The sequence below is a fragment of the Stegodyphus dumicola genome, chromosome X2 (genome assembly GCF_044657685.1).
Source record: "Stegodyphus dumicola isolate Sdum_Otavi_A_Nest chromosome X2, ASM4465768v1".
Lineage (NCBI taxonomy): Eukaryota > Metazoa > Arthropoda > Arachnida > Araneae > Eresidae > Stegodyphus > Stegodyphus dumicola.
The window spans coordinates 193,351,993-193,373,470 of NC_140781.1; the positions used below are offsets into that span (position 1 = coordinate 193,351,993).

Below are 21,478 nucleotides of genomic sequence, written 5' to 3' on the forward strand. Positions count from 1 at the left end.
TCGATGTAATATCCAGAACCATTTCCGAAGGGCAATGCTATGGCGAGAGCCATGGACATGTTATCGGGCGCCACATATCATCGAAAGAGACCGTTAAAGAGGAAAAGTCTTACTTATATGGGCTGGGATAGCAGAGAATAGCCGCACCGACCTCTACGTGATTCCTGGTCGTTCCGTCACAACCGTCCAATATCGCGAAGATACCATACACCCTCTTGTGCGTCCTTTTATCGCTGCAATGGGTACCGACGTGATACTTATGGACGACAACTCCCGCCCGCATAGAGCTCGAGTGCAGAGTTGTCTGGAGAATGAAATCATTCCACATTTGCTGTGGCTTGCTAGATCACTGGACATGAATCCCAAAGAGCATGTGTGAGACATGGTGAGACGACGGATAGCAGGTCGCAGGGTACTGCCAGTCATCCTCCAAGAACTCCGACGTGCATTACTACAGGAATCGGCTCTACTGCCACAGCAAGCGATCAGTGATATTATAGCTAGCTTGCCTCGCCGTTGTCAAGTATACATTTCAAAAAATATCGTATCTGCTATTACCGTGATGCGTGCTTGCTTTCAAATTGCACATTCTTTCGATCCATTTGGTCTTTCGCGATGTAATACATGACATACGCTACGTACTACATATGTTTTTGTATGCCTTTGCTTTACAGTTTGCTATGTGGCGTAGTAACGCCACACCAACGTCTTGGATCAGTTTCACCGCATATCTATTAAATAGTTTTTGTTGTATTCCGTGTTTTGTCTCTGCTGCTACATTTTTTAGCAGAAGTGTATGTGACTATTTCCTAAGCTTTTATATATTTGCTTATTTGAGAAGACTGAAATGAGCATTGGTATATAATCCTTTAGTGTTTCGTTTAGTGCGTAGTGTATTCGTTTTAACAGTTTTTCGTTTAATCTTTAAACATCGTTTGAGAATTTTCATATTTCACAAAATCTACGAATTTGTGATTAATTTTGATGTCTTCCTATGTCACAAAATTTCCAGGAATTCCCTCTTGCTACTTTTTCGAAACTCAGAAATATTTTTCTCTTTCTCTTTGCTATCGCTGCCTGTCAGCGAATTTTCGGATATTTTTCTGTTACTTCTTTCTTTCAAGCCTCTTATAAATTAACTAAGCATTAATTCTCATAGCATAATATTATGCTAATAAATTTGGCCGTTAGAGCAAAATATTCAGTTTACAGTATCATTATGAATAAATTGAAATGATCACGTACTTACATTATCGTTGATGTCCATTAAAACTGCAAAGTTCGTGAGATGATTACATTTGCAAACAGTATGAGTATTATTTGAAGATACTCGATAGCATCCAGAATCATCCCATTCACCAAAGTTATTCCTTAAGAGGAGAAAAAGTATTTTTAATGTACTGCTGAGTAACATAAGAATAACAACAGTGTTATGAATTAATGTATTATGATCATGAAATGGATATAAGCATGGTTTATATAAAACAAACAAACAAACAAAAATAAATAAAAATTAAAAATAAAATTTAAAAAAAAATCTGAAAGGTTTCAGATTTTAAATTACGTCCAAAGGGGCGTTTTTTTAACGTTTTGTGTGTTACCTTTATTTATTAAATATCATGTTCTTTGCACTTAAACCATAAAATTCAGTTCAATAGTAATGTCGCAAAATAATTTTAAAATGAGCATATCTTTTGAATTTCCGATACACAGTTCGCGGGGGCTGGAGATAAAAAAGGTCCCCCCCTGTAGAGTGTTGCCATTGCTCGCTTTGAAATCCTTGAGTTGGTTAATCAAAAATTCGTTAAAGTTTTACAAAATATGAAATCGATCATAAAACAAATTCCAAATTTCAAATTTGGTCTTCCACATGCCCATATTCGTAGGAGGATTACGCCATTCAAAATTCGATGGCTCTATGTACCGTTGTTTTATCACAATGCGAGAAATATACATATATTTATGCAAATTTTTCATTATTTAATTTCTTCAAACATAATGCAGGACTCTAACATTTGTTGGCAACAGTTTGAAAAGTGAAACGGACATTTATAGTGATTCAACGCAAAATCGTAAAACGAAAACAATAGTCCTTCAGGGACAAAGCCCCTTTGGATTAAAAAGAATAATTCTCATGTAATTACAAAATAAATAGTACTTAGGTTTTCATCAAAATGTTTTACGGATTAATTAATTAACTGTGTGTGTGTGATTATGGCAAAGCCTCGAGGGCTATCTGCCTAAGAGGAGGGATGCCTTCGTGGAGGACTTTTTAAGGGAAACTGGCTCGTATACACGTTACACATGGGAAAAACCACGAAAACGCCCATGCAGCCAGCCCGTTCGCGGGATTCGAACCTCGGACCGAACTACCAGTGTTCAGCGACTTTACCGCTCGGCCGCTGGTGGGCCTAATTAATTAACTAATATCATTAAAATGCTTTACTGTTTTTTATTCTTATGTTGCTCTTTTCTGCCTTTATTGTTTTGTAAAAAGAAAATATTACTACAAGTATTACTAATAAATTAGCCTATTTCGGTATCCCAGCTTCTGCTAAGTTACACGTTGACTGCAATAGTTATTATTCTTTTTTCTCCAAACAAAACCAGTTATGTAATATGCAGTAAAAATGTAATTTTCTTTATCCGGAAAACAAATCAGCGTCCTACACAATAAGCCATAGGTCTTTCTTTTAACCTGAAACTGCAGTTACATGCTTCCTCATGATTTCACATGCTATAATTGTTACATTGTGCATATATACAATATGAAATGCATATAATATATGTATATATATACATATAAAACGAAGAAAACATAAGAATGAAACGATAAGAAGTTGGTTAGTTTCATATTTTAAAGGAAAAAAAAATTAACGAATAGAATTTCTAGAAAAAGATATAGTTCATTAAAAACAAGTCTCCCTTACTTTGAAAAATTCCAAAACATGCAGCGAGGGTTTCTAATTGTTTGATTTCTGTTTATTTTCTGCAGATTATGCTGAAGAACAATTGATACCTCCTTTCCTTCTGGCAAAGGTATTGATCCTGTGTTGTTGCTTAGAGAAAAACTTATCACGTTTGTTGCTACTTTCGTCGAGGAATCGGATCTGAAATTTGAAGAGAAAATTTAAGGGATTGCATTCTGTCAAAAAGCCTTTTATTACTAATTTAATCAGCTACGTTCTTTAAAAAAATCAAATAATTTTTCAAGAATAATAATCTTCACAAACAATTGTTAAAGAATTTTAAAGAATATACAGGTACTTTTAATTTCTTAATTAGTAACCATCTAAGGACTTATTTAGTTTTTCTAACAAGTTATTTTATGTTAATTATCTTTACTGTCATTCTCGCCTTCGGTTTTCCGGTCAGAATGCTAATTTCTAGTTCGCGCGTACTCAAATGAGGCAATAAGAGATAGTATTTAAAGGAAGGATTTAGATGGCAGACTCAGGGTGTGTTTCGCCTGTTGATGGCACGTTACTAGTTGACATCAGTTTACCTTCGGCGTTGCGATATTCTTGTCATTAGGCTTGTCACGCTAATATTAGGTTTCAGCTAACTTGCGCGCGTTCTGTCTAAGTAAATTGTAAATTAGCCTTTGACCTAGCTTACAATTTACCTAGTTAATTTCAATTCATTACTTTTGATTTACACCGTAAATGCTGGCTGGTTGTGTAAGCAATAGAAGGGTCTCTTATACCCTTTCCAACGCCTCTGTTGTAATTTCCAAGGCTTAGCAATAATTCGCTTACGTCTTACTGAATTTCTAGCAGTTTATGTTACCAAAGAGGATGAGACTACAACCCCTTGAAGGTTAGCGCAGTGATTTTTTTTTTTTTTTTTTTTTTTTTTTTTTTTTTTTTTTTCTAATAGAAAATTCGACTTTCTTTTCTGATGTATTTCGTTTTATGCGTGTATTTAACGTAAAATAAGTAGATCTTTGCACATGTATCATTGCATGAAATTTTGCCATCTAGAAAAACTAAAGAAAAAAATCCAATTGGAAGAAAAACACTCCATTGCAAAAATTTTAAATTATACTTTTTAAAATAAAATTCGAAGTTTTATTTAATTTACGTCAAACTAAGATTGCTTTTCTATCTAATTAAAAGAAATAAACTGAAGAAAAAATTCCGAAAATTTCTATGATTTCAATATCATATTCTCTTGACAATGATTTGCTAGCAATTCTATTAAAATAACAGGCATGGTCGATAACTATTTAAGAGTGCTATAAAACTGTGAGCTGAAAGGCTTATATATTCGACACTTAGAAGTAAAAGTTCTTTATGAGATCAAAATGACAACTGCAGTTGTGTTAATTCAAAAGGAAACCATTATTTGAACAAAAGTAATATAAATGTCTATTCTACTGTAACTCTGTGACGAGTCTTAGTGAGGCATAACATGTAGAGCTTCTCAGCATGCTTTCTCCGAGCTACCTTTCTCGAATCTTCATTCTGAAAATTTGCAAAGATGTTGACAAAGAAACTGCAATGGATTACCAGCGGCAAGTATCTTGCCACCTTTACGCCTAAACACCCCGTTTCCGTTCTGGTGTTACCTAAAGAATATTCTAGATCAGTCGTCGGCAACTTATGACATGCGGAACAATTCTCAGTGGTACTCTACGAAGTTATCAAGCAAAGATAAATCGCTCTGTCTCTCCTCTGTGCGCCGTCAGATTGTCTCTGTGCGCCGTAGGATATTGAAATCACTTTTCGTTTATTCTGAGTTAAGACGCATTGTAATAATAGGCTTTATGATACATCGTTGTCCTAGACATAAGCTTCTGTACGCAAATATCAGTAAGAAAGTACTTTTTCCCTAACAGTTGTAGTATTAAACATATATGATAAAAAAAATAAATATTACTCACAATTTCTGATCCTTCAAGAAATCGCCAACATTGTTATAAATGACACCGACTGCTGAATTATAATTTGTGCAAGGTGATAATCGATTCTTCAGGCCTAGATCTGATGACAATGAGATTAAACTACTTGCTCTGACACCACCAGCTTCTTGTGGAAAAACTATTAAGTCAACTTCGTCCTTTTTCTTGTTATCCAATATAAAGGTTTGAAGATCTAAAAATAAAATTAGAGGAACATTTTCTCTGGAATTTAGCAAATGATTTGTTAAATAATATTCTAGTTATTCATGTAAATTCGCAATGTGCAATGAAATAGGCATTTCAATAGATGTTTTACTCCAAGGATTAACAAAAAGTATACATACATTAGGCGTCATATAGAGGAACTCCAAATACAGTACTATATAGAATATTAATTTTTTCTGCCATTTATTATAAGAAAGCAAAATATGCAATAAAATGTTTTGCCTTGATACAGCTGAATACATCACTACAATAAAAGCTTTGCTTGAATTTTCTTGTAAAGCTGATGTGTACTCTATGAGGGATAACTAGAAAGTATATTCCCAAGATTTAAGATTTTATAAAGCAGCTACAAAAACACAACAATAGTGCGATATGCCCGCATTTGTAGCATATCGTCATTTCACTGTAGCCCTTTCACCATCTAAAAATTTACCGTTTAATTGTTAATTCATCAAGGCAAGTATGTGTGATATGCTACTTGTTTCAAAAATTCTTCATCAAATGATTTCTTTTTAAAGGAAATTCCTTAGTATTTGCATTAATTACACGAAGAGAAAAATTTCACCTTAAGACACATTGAGCTCATTACACCTGAAACCAAATTCCGTTTAAACTGACTAGTGAGTACTTGACGTCATCGTATAGAGGTAGAAATGGAAATTAATTGATACCAAATTCAGTGCACACAGTGGGTGCTGGGAATTGTTTATTTGCTTATCATCCTTTACATTAAACCAATTTAATTAAAATTCAATATATAAAGCTTTCTATTTCTCTACCGCGTACTATAAATGCTTACGTTCATATAAATTAATCTGAGTTGAATTGAAATTGTATCATCAAAGAAAAGAGGCAGAATTCGCTTGGAACTTACTCGCAGAACTAGATAAGTAGTGAACAAGACAATGAAATAACTTCCACAGCGAGATAAAATTACTGAACATGGTCATAGTAGTATCTAGTGCGTTTTCTTTGTTACTGATGCACTGAAACGTACAATTATCGTACGAAAGTTTGAGGTCTTCATCAAGATCGTTAAGCTACATGAAGAAGACCTCTTTGTTATCTCAGATGTTTGCCTACAGCTCATGTTTCTGGAATATTTGCGCCCGGGATAAATCTGGGGATTTGGCAAACCGTTGTATAGAAAGAATTTTGTTTTAGTTCTGTTTATTTGATTACGGCAAAGCGCACAAGGGTTATTTGCCTAAATAATTCTGGTGGAAACTGATCTTCGTGGAGGATTTTTCTAAGGGCTATATGTAATCTTATAATTCCCCTCTACTGCTTCCCTGTGTGGGATCTGATGTTTTGAGATACCATTAGAATGCAGTTATTCAACATGCGAGGTTTTATCTATTTATTTTTAACTAATACCTTTAAGTTCAGTTACTTTTCTATCACCCTCTTTTCACACAGCCTTTTTCATGCCAGAATGTAAATGAAATAGCGAGCGTTTATTCCGATTGAGGGAGAAAGAAGTACTATTAAGCGAAGGTTACGCAAGTTATTTTTAGAGCGTGTTCTGCCGGTATCGTCCCAAATGCGGTCAAGAAGGGGAGAATAACGTTAATTGCGAAGGGAAATGTAAACGGGTGTGTTAGAGGTCATAAGAGGAGATATATTGTAAAAGGAGATGTTTTTAGGTCTCGTTCAATATCAATATATCAGGGGAAAAAAATGAATGCAGTTACAGCGAGAGCTCTCACCTGTTATTTAGTGTAAGTCAGTAGTTACCAACATATGTATATGGATGTACATGGTATCAGAATGGAGACAAATTACATAGGAGGCGAGAAATTTTGAAGTGCTCTTTTTCCTTTATATGTTACTAAACAGTTTAATAATATTAATATGCCTTTTTTATATTATTAATTACATATATCTACTTATAATTGCGAATTAAATTATCGTAAATTATTATTTCAGATTCTTATGTATGCAATAGGGCTTGAAAATATATTTAAATAGAATACCTAAATATTTTTCTTCAAATAAATATTAGAATTTACTTACTACCAGCTTCTCATAGACCGTAGGCATCTATTCTCATAAACAAAGAACATCCTGGGTACATGCGTACATACATTCAACTACACATACACACGCATACCTGTAACACACACATTTATTCATAAGATCCGAATTAAAAATACACTCATGTCCATAAATTAAGGATAATTCGGAGTCACGCGGAAATCGAACTCTAAAATAAATATATCACCTGTAAAATCACTACACACATCTTCAAGAATCATATGCAAATTTCAGGAAGTAACCAGATGACACCGATGGTACGTCACAATGACGAGAGTGTAACAGAGTGATATATAAGGAATACAGGCAAAGACGTAAACTTGTTCGCAGGCGCTTTATAAGCATTTCAGTGCAATAACCGAATAGTTATGACACAAAGGACGCATTTGGATGATTTTTTACGTGGTAGAATTATCGGCCGTCTGGAATGTGGGCGTACCCAACTGGAAGTATCAGACGAACTTGGAATTGCCCTGAGTGTCATCTCCAGGCTTTGGCAACGATTCCAAGATGATGGTAATGTGAGTAGACGTTACAGCACAGGTCGTCTCAGAGTTACAACGCCGAATGAGGACCGGTATTTGGCAGTTACTGCCAAAAGAAACAGGCAGAGCACAACCTCAGACCTGTCTCCTCAGCTCTCTTCAGCCATTGGTACGCCAATTTCAAGGCAGACCGTGTGCAGACGCTTAGGGCAGATTGGCCTATATACTCGTAGACCTGTCAGATGCGTTCCACTTACTGCAACTCACTGCCGCCTGCTGTTAGCCTGGAGTAGAGAGCATGCATTGTGGACACCGCAACAGTGGGCTTGTGTGATGTTTTCTGACGAGTCCAGGTTTAGTTTGCAGTCTGATTCTCGCCGGACTTTCATATGGAGAGCTTCAGGTACCCGTTACCACCAAGAAAACATCATTGAACAACACCGTTACGGTGGTGCAGGAGTGCTCGTTTGGGGTGGAATTATTCTGGGTTACAGAACTTACCTGCATGTTCAAATTGGAACCATGACAAGCCAAATCTATCGGGCAGTCATTCTGGAACAACATGTACGTTTGTTTAGGGGCGCCATGGGAGCACAATTTGTGTTTATGGATGACAACGCCCGTCCTCACCATGCAAACATCGTAAGCGAATGCCTTCAATCGGAGTATATCACCCGTATGGACTGGCCAGCATTGTCACCGGACTTGAATACAGTAGAGCACGTGTGGGACATGCTTGGCCGACGAGTTGCAGCCCGTCAACCTCCTCCTACATGTCTACCGGAACTTCGGAGAGCATTGCTTTTTGAGTGGTGTAATATCCTCCAAGATCAGATCGATAATTTGATACTCAGCATGCCTAGGCGTTGTACGGACTGTATTGCATCGTCTGGGAGACATACAATGTATTAACAATCATACCAACCATGTAATATTGGTTTTTTGTAAATAGGGTTTTTTTGTAATTTGCTCCAGGGAGAAAAAACCGCTAATTTTTTTAATAATATCAAACATATAGCATCTTTTTTTGCTCTTTACCTTTTGTTTAATAAATAAGCTTTACAAATAAGTCAAATTTGTTTTGCTTCGAACTCTTCCTTTGCCTGATTTTGCATTATCCTTAATTTATGGACATAGTGTAATTTAGCGTTTACATAGCAGTAGAAAATTAACCAAAAAGCAGCCACCCGCAATGTATTTGTAATTTGAAAAAGGTCCTCAGACATAAAAAGGTTGTAAGCCGTTTGAATTAAGACTATTTCTCAGGTATTCAGATATTTCGTATTCATATAACATGGCATTCGAAGGACAAAACTTAATCTTTTCAATCATATTCAATGATATAACAAATGTGTGTCTTTCTACCCCTGTGGCTTTAAAAAGATTTATTTGAGTGATAGCTATCATTTGATAATTCATTTTTATAGTACAAAATTACATAAAAATTACAAGTACACATAAAAAATTGCATACAAAATTACGTTCAAGGAATTCAGTTTTTCTATATTTTCCTGTGTATAAAACCGAATGCACAGAAGTTAAATATTTAAACGCCCCTCCCCCACATTTTTGCACACCTCCGAACCTGCAGACCCCTCTGTTTCTAGCACCCTGCGTTTTCCTTTCTTCATAATTTACTACTTGACTGCTAATGATCAGCTACTTCAGGCCACGTTGTACCTTGACTATTAGAGACTTGATTCTGTGACGTTGAGTGCTTCCAGCCATTCAACTTGTCTCGCCGGTTTTTGTCTAGTACTATACTAGTACATTTGAATTAGTTCAACATTACGTATTTAAGTTAAGCCAGAAGTGTCTGACTTATGTAAACACAAGTAGGGTCATTGTTATTTCTTTATGTTCAATAAAAGGGCTATTTACACCCTTCTTCTGACTTTGTATGTCTACAGTTTAAGGCAAGAGGACTATTCCTCTGTGATCTTTGTAGAGCTCACTAGTTTATGCTACCGAGAAAGTAACACTCACTAGTTTATGCTACTAAGAAAGTGAGGCTCCACAAACACAATGATAAAATTAGATGCACTGACAGAAGAATATTTAGAAATTAGCTGATAAATTTATGTTTTACAACATATCTCGTTTAGTCAAATAAATATCAAAAAGTAAATTTGATTTTTTATAAATAATAGACAAACAAACTTTGAAATTAAAATTTTAAACTTTGAAGTTGTAGGTGCCATCAGTGAGTTCATTAATTCTAAACCTAGGTCTTACATTACAAATTAGGAACTTTGTCGCTTAACTAAACCTGCTTGTAATTGATGTTAAAAGAAACAACATAATTTAATAGCTCCGAATATAAGTCTCATGTTCTGAATTATAGGCTTAGTTGACTGAAAATCAATTGAGAAAACAAATGATCTTCTTTACAAAAAATTCAGCCACATCACGGATTGTTGAATTTCGAGAGAAATATTTATCTGATTTTCCCATAGTTGATTAAACAATTTTTATTATTCATAAGCAGTTCAGTTTTATTATTCATAAGGTTCTATAATGATATGTATTCGTAGGTTATAATTTCGAAACACTTTTAAAGATTTGTTTGGACAGGCAATTGAAATCTAATCTTCTCTATCTGGAGAGGACCGCTAAGTTACTGCATATGGAACCACTCTTTTTAATTTCTTCTTCACTTTATCGGAGTTTCTTACGCTTTGCTTCATAAAGTTACGAAATTTTATGCATAAAATCTTTATCACAGAACTGTTCATAAAATATTTATTACAATGACTATTATTTAGTTTACATGATTATTAAATTATAATCAAAGTTCACTGAAAGAGAAAGAGAACTATTTTAAATAAATGCAGAAGAATATTTAAATATATATGAGATATGAAGAGAGACCGCATGCAATATGACGTTAAAAGAAATTTAGAAATTTTGCTTTCAAAAACTAAATAAATCTTTTCATACAAAGTTTTTAAAAAAATGTACCAATATTTTCTTCTTTAACAGTAAACTGTAACTTGTCTTGAGACATCCTAATACAACTTAGACGACTCCCCATAGTTGTAACCAGCATCAAAATTTTGCTTGCAACTCTTGTTTGGTGTATCTGTTACACAAAAATAAAAACGAATAAATTCATTGTAAGTAATGGCATAATGATTAATACGGAGAAAACATAATCCAATGCTTTAAATATTTTTTATTAGAGGCTCTTTGATTTAGTTTAATTTTCTGTTCATTTCTGTTGCAACACTCGCCACCTTGATTGAAGAGCAGTTTAAAAGTAAATAGAAGACAGATTATGCTAATCTGAACCTTAGACAGTAAACGTTCATGAAAGATGAAAGAGAAAATGAATCTTAGTGAAACAGAGATGTATAAAAAGTGTCAGATGTACGTCTGCCATTAAGCTTATATCGGAGTAGCCACGCATTTAAAAGCCTTGGAATTTAGAATGAAAAAACGCAGGAATAGTTGAAAGTAGGAGGATATTTGAAAGTACGCGTCCATCAGGATATGGCAAGAGGTCAAGTGGATATTTTTTCAGACCTATAGCGCAAGGAAAACCAATATTTGACGGCGGTAAACGTTTTGAGAATAGAAAGAAATTTTTACCCGCAAACGGCGATCACATAGATAAATCAAAAAAGACAAAACAAGGGGAAGACAGAAAAAATTTTAACTAATAAGGGGTGTTGGAATACTGAGGGTACAGTCATTCCGGATGGAGAAACCTCCTGCTAGGATTCACTCGAATACAATGACAATAAAAAGTTTGCCCCTGCCAATCACTATTAAACAATATATTGTTACGAATTTGGTATTTAAAAAGCTAATGTTAGTTCAATTATAAATTAAAATGGTTTTATTTCTCGCGCAGTGCAGCGCGTGACGAATATTAAAAGAAAGCTAAGCCGGAAAATTGAAAATACAAGAGCGCGTGCATTAAATAAATAAATAACTCTTTTTGCTTTTGAGAAAGTACTGGAAAATTCTAGCGCGTGATTTTAAAATCTTATAAAAGGAGGAAAACATCTCAGTTTGTAGTGAGTTGCTTGCTTAGTTTGTTGTTGTTTAGAAAACTGCTCTTGTTGATTGTAGCGAATTCGCGGATTAGCGTTCTTCAGCTGTTTTGAATTACGTTCTATTGGATATTTGAGTAGTTAAAAGATAACTACTGTGAGATATTGTAATACTGCATGATAATTTGAGAAAATTTAAGCATTTTTGTTGTGATAATAATAAATTTTTGTTCATTTTTCATAGGACTTCTGCATTCATTTCATAACGAACCCGTACGCACGCAACAATTTTTGGTGTCAGGAGTGGGATTTGAATGCCAATAACAAGAGCGATGGAAGAACAATTCAGGCAAATGATGACTGCATTTGCTGCTTTCCAAGAAAAGATGGAAGGGGCCGTCAACTCCGTTAAGGAAGAAATGAAACTGGGCCAGGAATCCGTTAAGGAAGAAATGAAATTGGGCCAAGATTCCGTTAAAGGAGAGATGAGATCCGTTAAAAAGGAAATGGAAGCCGTTCACGAAAAGTTGGAAGCTGGTCAAGTAACTTTTAAAGAAAACATAAAAGCTGTACAAGAAAAGATTGAAGCAGGTCAAGACGAAATGAAAAGAGAAATAACCTGCGTAATAGAAAGTAAATTTGAGGCTATGGAAGACAGAATAGGAGCTGTCGAAAATAAAGTCGGGCAAATTGAAGAAAAGGTTTCTTCTTTCAAAGATGAAATAGAAGATAGAGTGTCGGCTGTGGAGCAACAAGTCGAAGGAAGAGTTTCGGCCTTCCAACAACAAATTGAAGAAAGAGTTTCTGCCGTCGAACAACAAATTGATGATAGGGTTTCTGCTGCCGTCGCCAAAGAAGTTGACAGCCTAAAGAAGTGCATAGCGACGGTAGGAAACAATTCTGAAGGTTTCAAATTTTTATCGATGCCTGCTCGTTCCGTTCTGAAACTATCTACATATGATGGGAAGACCTCCTGGCAGGTGTATAGGACACAATTTTCTATCGTTGCGGATGCGAATGGATGGGATTCCCAAGCTAAGGCCTGTCATCTCGCCGCTTCTCTGAGAGCAGACGCAGCGGATATCCTGCAGACGCTTCCCGAAAATCAAAGGCTTGACTTCGAAGCTCTATCCGGCGCATTGGAGCTGCGCTTTGGCGAGAAATGTTTAAAGGACTACAGCAGGCTTCAATTAAAATCCCGTCAACAGAAGCCCAACGAATCACTCCAGGAACTCGCCACGGATGTTGAAAGGCTGTCCCACCTCGCATTTACGGAGTGCCCGAGAGAAACGAGGGAAATTCTGTCGCTGCAATATTTCATCGATGGCATCCGGGACCCTGAAATACAGAAAGCACTGCGAATGGCAGATGTAAAGGATGTAAAAAGCGCTCTGTTGTACGCCGTGAAATTGGAGGCAGCCCAGCAAGCAACTCTTAGGGATCGCTACCCAGTCAGAGCTGTGCGAGTCCACGACCCAGGGGACCAATTGATGGCTCGTTTAGATGATTTATCCAGACAAGTCGATGCTTTGATACGGAGTAGCAGTGAGAACAAAGTGGCTGTAAGATGTTGGAGATGTGGTTCTGTAGGTCACCTACGACGGCATTGCAGAACACCCCAGGGCACGGATAATGAAACGGATGAGTTGACAAGACCAGTGAATGCTTTAAGACGGAATAGAGGTGAAACAAAACCGACCCTAAAGTGCTGGAATTGCGGTGTTGAAGGCCACCTACGAAGGAACTGCAGAACTCCCCAGAGCACGGAAAATAAGGCATACGATTTAAACAGACAATTAAATGCCACGGGAAGGAAAAGGACTGACAAGAAACCAAAGTGCTGGAACTGTGGAGCTGAAGGCCACGTACCAAAGAATTGCAGAGCACCCCAGGGTACGAAAATTGAGACAATTTCTGAGCAACAACGCAGGAAACAAATTAATGACCATATCAAGGAACGGAGGTTGCCAGATAATGAAAAACCCTGTTTTAAAGCGCTCAAGATCTCTATAGTGAGTGGCAACAATAACGGACTGTCCATCAATGGGAATATCGATGGAGTTCCTTGCAATATGATCATTGACACAGGAGCTAATGTTACCATCATTAGGAAAGATTTAGCTGAACAGTTTAAAGATAAACTTATTTGGACGCCATCCTGTGTTACCCTTCAGACTGCGTCTGGTGAAAAGATCGACATAGCTGGGAAGTTAAACGTGAAAATCACATTTGGAAGTGCCGCCTACCATCACACGGCATATGTGGCGGATATTACAGATACATGCATACTCGGATTGGACTTTTTAAGGAAATACAATTTTTCCTTAGACTTGAAAAACAACAAACTGCTTTCAGGATCTGAAGACATGACTATCCATCCTAAGAAGGGATCCTCACCTGGAAATGCCGACGCTTTGTCCGAAAGAACCAGCTCGAGAAACAGCCGAAATCATGCTAGGGTCGAAAAGAAACACCAGACTACCAGCTATTCTCCATCTCAGATGCTCTTCGGTCGAGACCTTCGTCTGCCTTGTGACCGCCTGTTTCATCGCCGTACGGATGCGCCTTCATCGCCTGAGGAACACATCCAAGATGTCAAGGCCCGTTTTGAAGTGATGCACCGTTCCGCACGAAAGCGAGTGAACTTGGCGACGGAGAAAGTGAAGACCAGATACAACGCGAGAGCTATTGGACATAGATTCAACAAAAGAGACAAGGTGTGGTTGTGGAACCCGATTCGGCGAAAAGGAGTCAGACCTGAATTACAGTCACCTTCGGATGGTCCATATACAGTTCTGAAGAGACTGAATGACGTCATGATCCGTAAGTGTTCGAACTCTAAACCTAAAGTCGTTCATTACGACATGTTAGCTCACTACAATGGCCATAGTACATAATGTAAATAATTGTAAATAGTATGAGACCATGGTCCATTTTGTTTTTAAATGTGTATTTGATTTGATTTGTATTTAGTATTTGATTTGTATTTAGTATTTGATAGCATTTGATTTGTTTTAGTTATTGCATTTATTGTTCATGTTGTTTGATATTGTGATGTAATGTTTATGCCTCAGTTGCATTTATGCCACAGTTGTAAGTTTAGCTTCCTGTCCAGGGATTGTACTGCCCGGGACGTGCAGTCCTTGGAAAGGGGGAAATGTTACGAATTTGGTATTTAAAAAGCTAATGTTAGTTCAATTATAAATTAAAATGGTTTTATTTCTCGCGCAGTGCAGCGCGTGACGAATATTAAAAGAAAGCTAAGCCGGAAAATTGAAAATACAAGAGCGCGTGCATTAAATAAATAAATAACTCTTTTTGCTTTTGAGAAAGTACTGGAAAATTCTAGCGCATGATTTTAAAATCTTATAAAAGGAGGAAAACATCTCAGTTTGTAGTGAGTTGCTTGCTTAGTTTGTTGTTGTTTAGAAAACTGCTCTTGTTGATTGTAGCTCTTGTATCTTGTTGATTCGCGGATTAGCGTTCTTTAGCTGTTTTGAATTACGTTCTATTGAATATTTGAGTAGTTAAAAGATAACTACTGTGAGATATTGTAATACTGCATGATAATTTTAGAAAATTTAAGCATTTTTGTTGTGATAATAATAAATTTTTGTTCATTTTTCATCGGACTTCTGCATTCATTTCATAACGAACCCGTACGCACGCAACAATATCAATGTATGCATTATTGGATACTGGAGCGCAAAGTAGTTTCTTGGCAAAAATGTAAGAAAGAACTTTCAAACGTACCGAGGTGTTTGGTATTGCCACCTAAGGCAAACAATATCAATATGTAGGAAAGCTTACATTAAATGTACAAGCGAGAAATGAAAACCTGATGGTAGTTTTCTTTCTTGTAAAAATTCTTTAGGCACCTGCAATTTTGGTAACGGATTTTTCAAAAGTGGCAGTTTCCAAAATTAACTTTCAGAAAGAGACGGTACAGCTAAGACATGAATAAAGTGGAAAAGAAGGCAATCCAGATTTCAGTCGTAGACTTCAAAGATCTGAAGCCAGAAGAAAAAAAGAAGATGGAATAGTTGGTAAGAAACTTTGCTGCTTTATTTGATGTGGCGACAGGGTTAACATAGAAAATCAGGTTTATCTGGTCGGCCTAAGCAAACACAGCGTTCAAAAAATTAAAAACCGCATTGATCCAAGCGTCAGTATTAAAATGCCCTCACGCCAATGAGACGTTAAAAACCGCTGCAGATGCATCAGATTTCGCGGTAGGAGTCGTGTTCATGCAAGACGGACAGCCAGTGGTATATTTTAGTAAGACACTTAATCCAACTCAATTATACGGCTTCAAAAAGAGAAACGAGAGGGGTTCTTTTAGCGGTTACTCACAATGTAAGCAATCCTAGTTGACACTTCAGCCAAGCAGTTGTCTTACACGTTTCGGCATATGTGTTTCCCTTGCCCTCTTGACTCGCCTTGTGCATCATTGGTTATTCATTTTCGATCACTGAATTTCTACTTAAGAGGTATTTGTGTACTAAGTTGTGAGATTGTTGGATGACATTTGTAGATGGGGGAATTTCCTTAACCCTCTCAGCTTTACGGCCGGAAAATTCCGTACAGAAGGTTGCCTTCCACATTCATTATACATGAAAATTTTGCTAGCTTTTAAGGTATCTGATTTCAGTTTGGATGTATATTGGAAGAAAAGGAATCAAGGTACAAAATGAAAGAGTCATTTTTTAATTAAAATCAAGAAAATATTACTTATTCATGACATTTTGAGGAACTTTTAAATTTCAGGGCTAAACCCGTAACGCTCAGAGGGCGTATGGGTGTTTTTCCCTTTGTAGTAAATATAAATGAATGTAACTGAAAAGGGGGGGGGGTGAACACTTCAAATAAAATCGGGATGGAATATATATATATATATACATATCCATATAAATGATTTTAACATTTTGATTTTTTAATCATTCTGAGCCAATAATTTGATTCACAAAGCATTACCTTAAATTACAGAAAACATAGAGCATTATATCATAGCATAGAATATGTCATTTGAAATGGGTAACTTTTAAAAACATAACAGATCTCATATGGAATGATAAACCTCACAGAGATATGCATCTAACATTTCAACAGTGAATGAACGCAAGTAAAGTATTTCTTTTTAACGATCTTATAAAAAAATTATTTTGAAACAACTATAATCACCAGAAAGATTTTTTTGTTCTAATCCATAAAGAGATTGTTTAATATCATACTAATTTCAATTTATTTAAATAACATAAAATGTACCTTTAATTAAAAAAAATTAGAAAATTAAGGGTATCAGTTTTGAAAACTTGAAGCCTGTCTTCAATAAAATTATTTTTTGATAATTTTTCATCTTTCAAGCATAAAATTGTTACTAATACTTCGTAGGACATAATATTGCTCCGATGTTACTTGAAGATTTTATGCTTATTGTAATGTAAAATCGAGGAAAGGTGCTTTATAAGTATTGCTGAAATTAAAAAGATTTCTATAAATGAGAATAAACAGAATATAAACATACCTCAGGTAAAATTTCCCATGCCTTTTTGATCTCAGCTCTGAGTATATTGCTGAAAGATGCCACCATAGAACGAGTGAAATTGTAGGATACGGGTGGCCTTTTCTGTGTTCCTGCAATTTCGTATTCTTCTTCTCCTTTCTGTTCAGAGTAAAGATGAAGAACTTTAGCTGACAAGTCAACCAGGGCAGAAATATCTCCATGGGACATATCCTGGTACCGTGTTTCTTCTGCCAGTTTATATGAAATTTTTACCGCGTCTTCCCGTTTTTTAACCTGAAAAATAAAATTCATTAAAACACAAATATATTTCGTATTGTATCAAACTCATTAATAAATTAGATAAATGCATACTTAGAAAGTGAAAAAATTACACACAGTGAAATTTTAGCAAAATTAAAGCAATCGTAATTATAATATAATAACAGGAAATATATAGTGGTATTTTATATTTAATGTTAGTGTTTTAAGCGAAAATACCCAAATTTATCTGTAATTACTGTAAGGATTTTACTTTAAGCTACGTAAATATAGTATTCATGATCCGTGCTTATTACACATAACGTGCAAAATTCATATTTTCTCTATAATGTCGGATTTCTTCCTTCGTTGCTTATAACACAGACACAGTTTGAACTAGTCATACCTAAAGAACTAGTGAGTAGGACTATATAAATGCCATAGACCAAATATGTTTGCTTTCAGAACAGTTCATTGTAATATTATTCATGCCTCAGAGCTCAGAGTACTAGAATTATTAAGGAGATGTAATGTAATATACGAGTATACTGTAACCCTCCTGATCGATAACAATCGGCTTCATGGTTAAAACAGCATACCCAACACAAACAAACAAAAATACAGTTAAGAGATTAAAACAAAAGATTAAAATACAGATTTAAACAGAAATATCTAGTATTAAGACACAATAACACGCCGAATAAATACTAATTCAGAAGTCAAACAACAAAAATCAGCGTTATTTACAGAATTTTCACAGGAAATTCTGTAAATATAACGCTGATTTTTATTGTTTGACTTCTGAATTAGAAATATCTAGTATTGTTCTATTGCCATTTATAAAGTTCATCAAATCCTTTCATCAAATTTAAACTTTTTATTGAGGCAGTAGATTCCTTTATGCCACCATGTTTTTCCCTAACATGTCGCAGTAATACGCAATCTTCGACGAAATGTCGTGCATTGCCTTGAGCACTACAAAAACTAGACTATTACTTTGTAAATTAAATCGTTTCAGGTAGGCCGGGAAGCACCTGTGTCCAGTAATTATTTGATTGTAATAAAAATTACATATCGTTCTCATACTTTTAGAAACTTTAAAGTTCAACAAATAACCTTCCTTTTTCCCGAAATCTTCTTTTCTCTTTCCAGCAATCAGAATAGAAATCCTTGATTTTAAAAATAGCAATCCTTTTTAATGCTTCAATATCGAGCGCATCCCCGGCGTTACCCATAGCAGCCTCTTTGACCAGCATGTCGGCCCTCTCATTGCCTACAACACCAATATGGGCTTTCACACAGTTTATTTTCACTTCATGCATTTTTTTCAACTTTTACATGGAGCTCTTTTATATATGAGACCAAAATATTGGTGTTACCATCATCTGCTAATTATTAGTGGGATATTCGTTAAGAATAAAACAGCTCAAAATAACAATAACGCATTTCTTTAAGACTGTCAAAAGACAAACACTTGCTTCTCTCAAGCGTCGAAACACCAAGATTAAGAACAAATCGATGTTTAAATTAATATTAAATTATTAATATAATTAAAAATGCAATCAGTTGCTCACTCCTAGCTTCCATAAATCAGACTATATATTTATTACGCAAAACAGTATATAATCAAATTTGTATATCTATTATTTTTTATTAACTTGATATCCAGCTGTCCAAGTTTACTGCCTTTTTTTTCATTTACATATTTCAGAACAAAGAATTATCCGGATAATTTTCTTAGCTCCAAATAGAAGAAGCTTTTTTTTAAAACTTAAACATCTAAGCGAAGAATTTCATTGCTTTATTTGTCATTTAAATCAGAAATTTTTTAATTTATTACTTGTGTTAATGCAGTAGAAACACACAGGGCGTCATGAAGCTGTTTGTAACTGAAGCACTTTTTAATAAATATGGGATTGGGGGGGTGATTATCTTTCTTTCCTCTTGCTCTCCTTTTAATCTCGTTTTTCGTTTCGCTTTAAACTTTCAGTGAAGCATCGGATTAAGAGTTGCAGGAAAAAATCTTGGAGATTCCTTAGAGCGCCAAGAAATAGAAATATTCCTTCGTTTGCTGGCTGCAGAGTGTCAGTCTCTTTGTTTCTGCCCTGGAAGTGAGGCCGGGCTGTTTTAATTAATATATGAACAAATCGTGGCTAGTTTCGCCCTCACAATATTGAAGAAAGGAGCGTCAAAATCAAGGTAAAAAGGGAAAATTTGCTGTTTAACTGTTTTCCCTTTCTCTCTTTAAAATGCTTTTTTCTTTTATGTCCAATATGGCGATGTAGTCAAGCATTAGTGACATTCAAAGCCTTTATTTAACAGCACTTCTGTCATCTCCATTTGGAATAACACACAGCCTTATTTCCTTCGACGCATATTTCTTGATCTCGTGTCTTCACAGTGTTTATCACACTTTTGAGACTTTTAAATTTTCTATTTGTAATTCAAACTTGTTCTCAAGGTAATAACACTTCACAATGATTTTGCTAATTTTATCACTGGTACTTTTATAGTAAATGAACCCAGTATTGGATCTATGGCGAGAAAGCCGGGAGGTTCCTGCCGAGGACGACAATTTCTGTCTGCAAATTCGAGTGTGGAGCTGTAGCAAGTATTCGGAATGTTGTCTAATTTTATTACAATATTAATAATTTTAAGGCCATGTTCAAAATACTTTTTTAAGGAGATTTATAATTAAATACTCAGAACTCTTTTAAAGATTCAGTATCAGCATGTAAGGAATAAAAACTTGAATAGAGCTAGAAGTGGGTAGTTTAAAAACAATTACAGTTATTTTTCATGTATATTGTCTGGTGAAATTTGCCCAGATATCAGCAAATAATTAATTTTATCTCTTTTGTTCTTTCATATTATAAAATTTTTTGCTTATCAGTACAGAAACTGAGATAATTAAAAAATAAGCTTTCTAATAATAATAATAAAAAAAAACATTTTAAACATCAATAATAAAGTATTCATAACTATTTTTACTAATAGTTTGTACAAATATCAACATCGTTAACTTAATTAATGAAAACCATTTGAAACCAAAATAGGATTTGCTTTGGCGAATTATAGTTAAGAATAATGGCCCCCATTGTTCTGAGTATTATTGGAATATTTTAAAGATTAAATCCGAAAGTACCTCAAGATGGTTTTGCAGTCGAAATACGAAAATATAGCTCATTTTATTCATATCTGTTTGTCATACACTTGATCAAATAGTGAGTAAGTGTTTAATCCAGGTGATAATATTAAGCACTAATTAACATTTCCTATAACTACTTTTTAATAAAGGCTTCCTATGAGCAATCCCCTTAATTTTGACTCGTGGCTTTAGGATAAGCATAATGTTAATCTACCTTTAAACAATGGGATTTTTTTTAAGCACTGTGTCACGCAAATGCTTAGTAATAATAATCTTAGCGTCACTAAGAATCATTTTCTGGATTCGCATCTTGAGTTTTTCCCAGGAATATTTAAAGTGACGAGTACGGGCAATATATATGAATATATATATCGCAAGCGTACTATAAAGGAAAATATACCCGAAAAAATACTAATCAACTGCTACTGAACTCTAAACAGGGGTGTATCAGAGAGAGAATTACAATTAAAATCGATTAAAATTGCATTTTAGGTAATTATTATTAATTATAATAGATTGCAATATTTGAATGCGAATTATTTAATTGCATTTTAAGTAATTATTATTAATTATAATAGATTGTAATATATGAATGCGAATTATATGAATATTTAAGAAAAAAAAATTATGACTGCGAAAGTAGAAAAAGCTTTTTTTGGAATGTTTCATTTTTTATAGAATGCAGATGAATTAATTTTTACGCAATGAAAACTAAATTTTATTAGCTAATTATTCGTCTTCTATCGAGCATCGTAGTTCAGTTATCTGTATTAATGTGCCTTTCTTAAAATTGAAATGCCTTAAGAATAATTAGAAAAGGACCTAATTCTCTTCTTACCCTTTAATTCTTCATTTATAACTGCATTTTCAGCCATAATCATGTGAAATAATTCTCTAAATGTAATTCAGTGCAGAAAAAAT

General features: G+C 34.9%; 1 protein-coding gene across 2 annotated transcripts in view; it reads right to left on the reverse strand.

Annotated features, from left to right (window-relative positions):
- LOC118184625 (adhesion G protein-coupled receptor L3-like) overlaps nt 1-21,478 on the reverse strand; it is a 137,119-nt gene that overhangs the window by 31,230 nt on the left and 84,411 nt on the right. For both annotated transcript variants that reach the window (XM_085809931.1, XM_085809932.1), the window contains 5 exons: nt 17,173-17,445; nt 10,612-10,732; nt 4,886-5,096; nt 2,931-3,110; nt 1,250-1,370 (listed from right to left, as the gene is read on the reverse strand). In XM_085809931.1, coding sequence (XP_085666057.1) covers nt 1,250-1,370; nt 2,931-3,110; nt 4,886-5,096; nt 10,612-10,732; nt 17,173-17,445 — 906 coding nt within the window. The remainder of the gene's footprint in view (nt 1-1,249; nt 1,371-2,930; nt 3,111-4,885; nt 5,097-10,611; nt 10,733-17,172; nt 17,446-21,478) is intronic.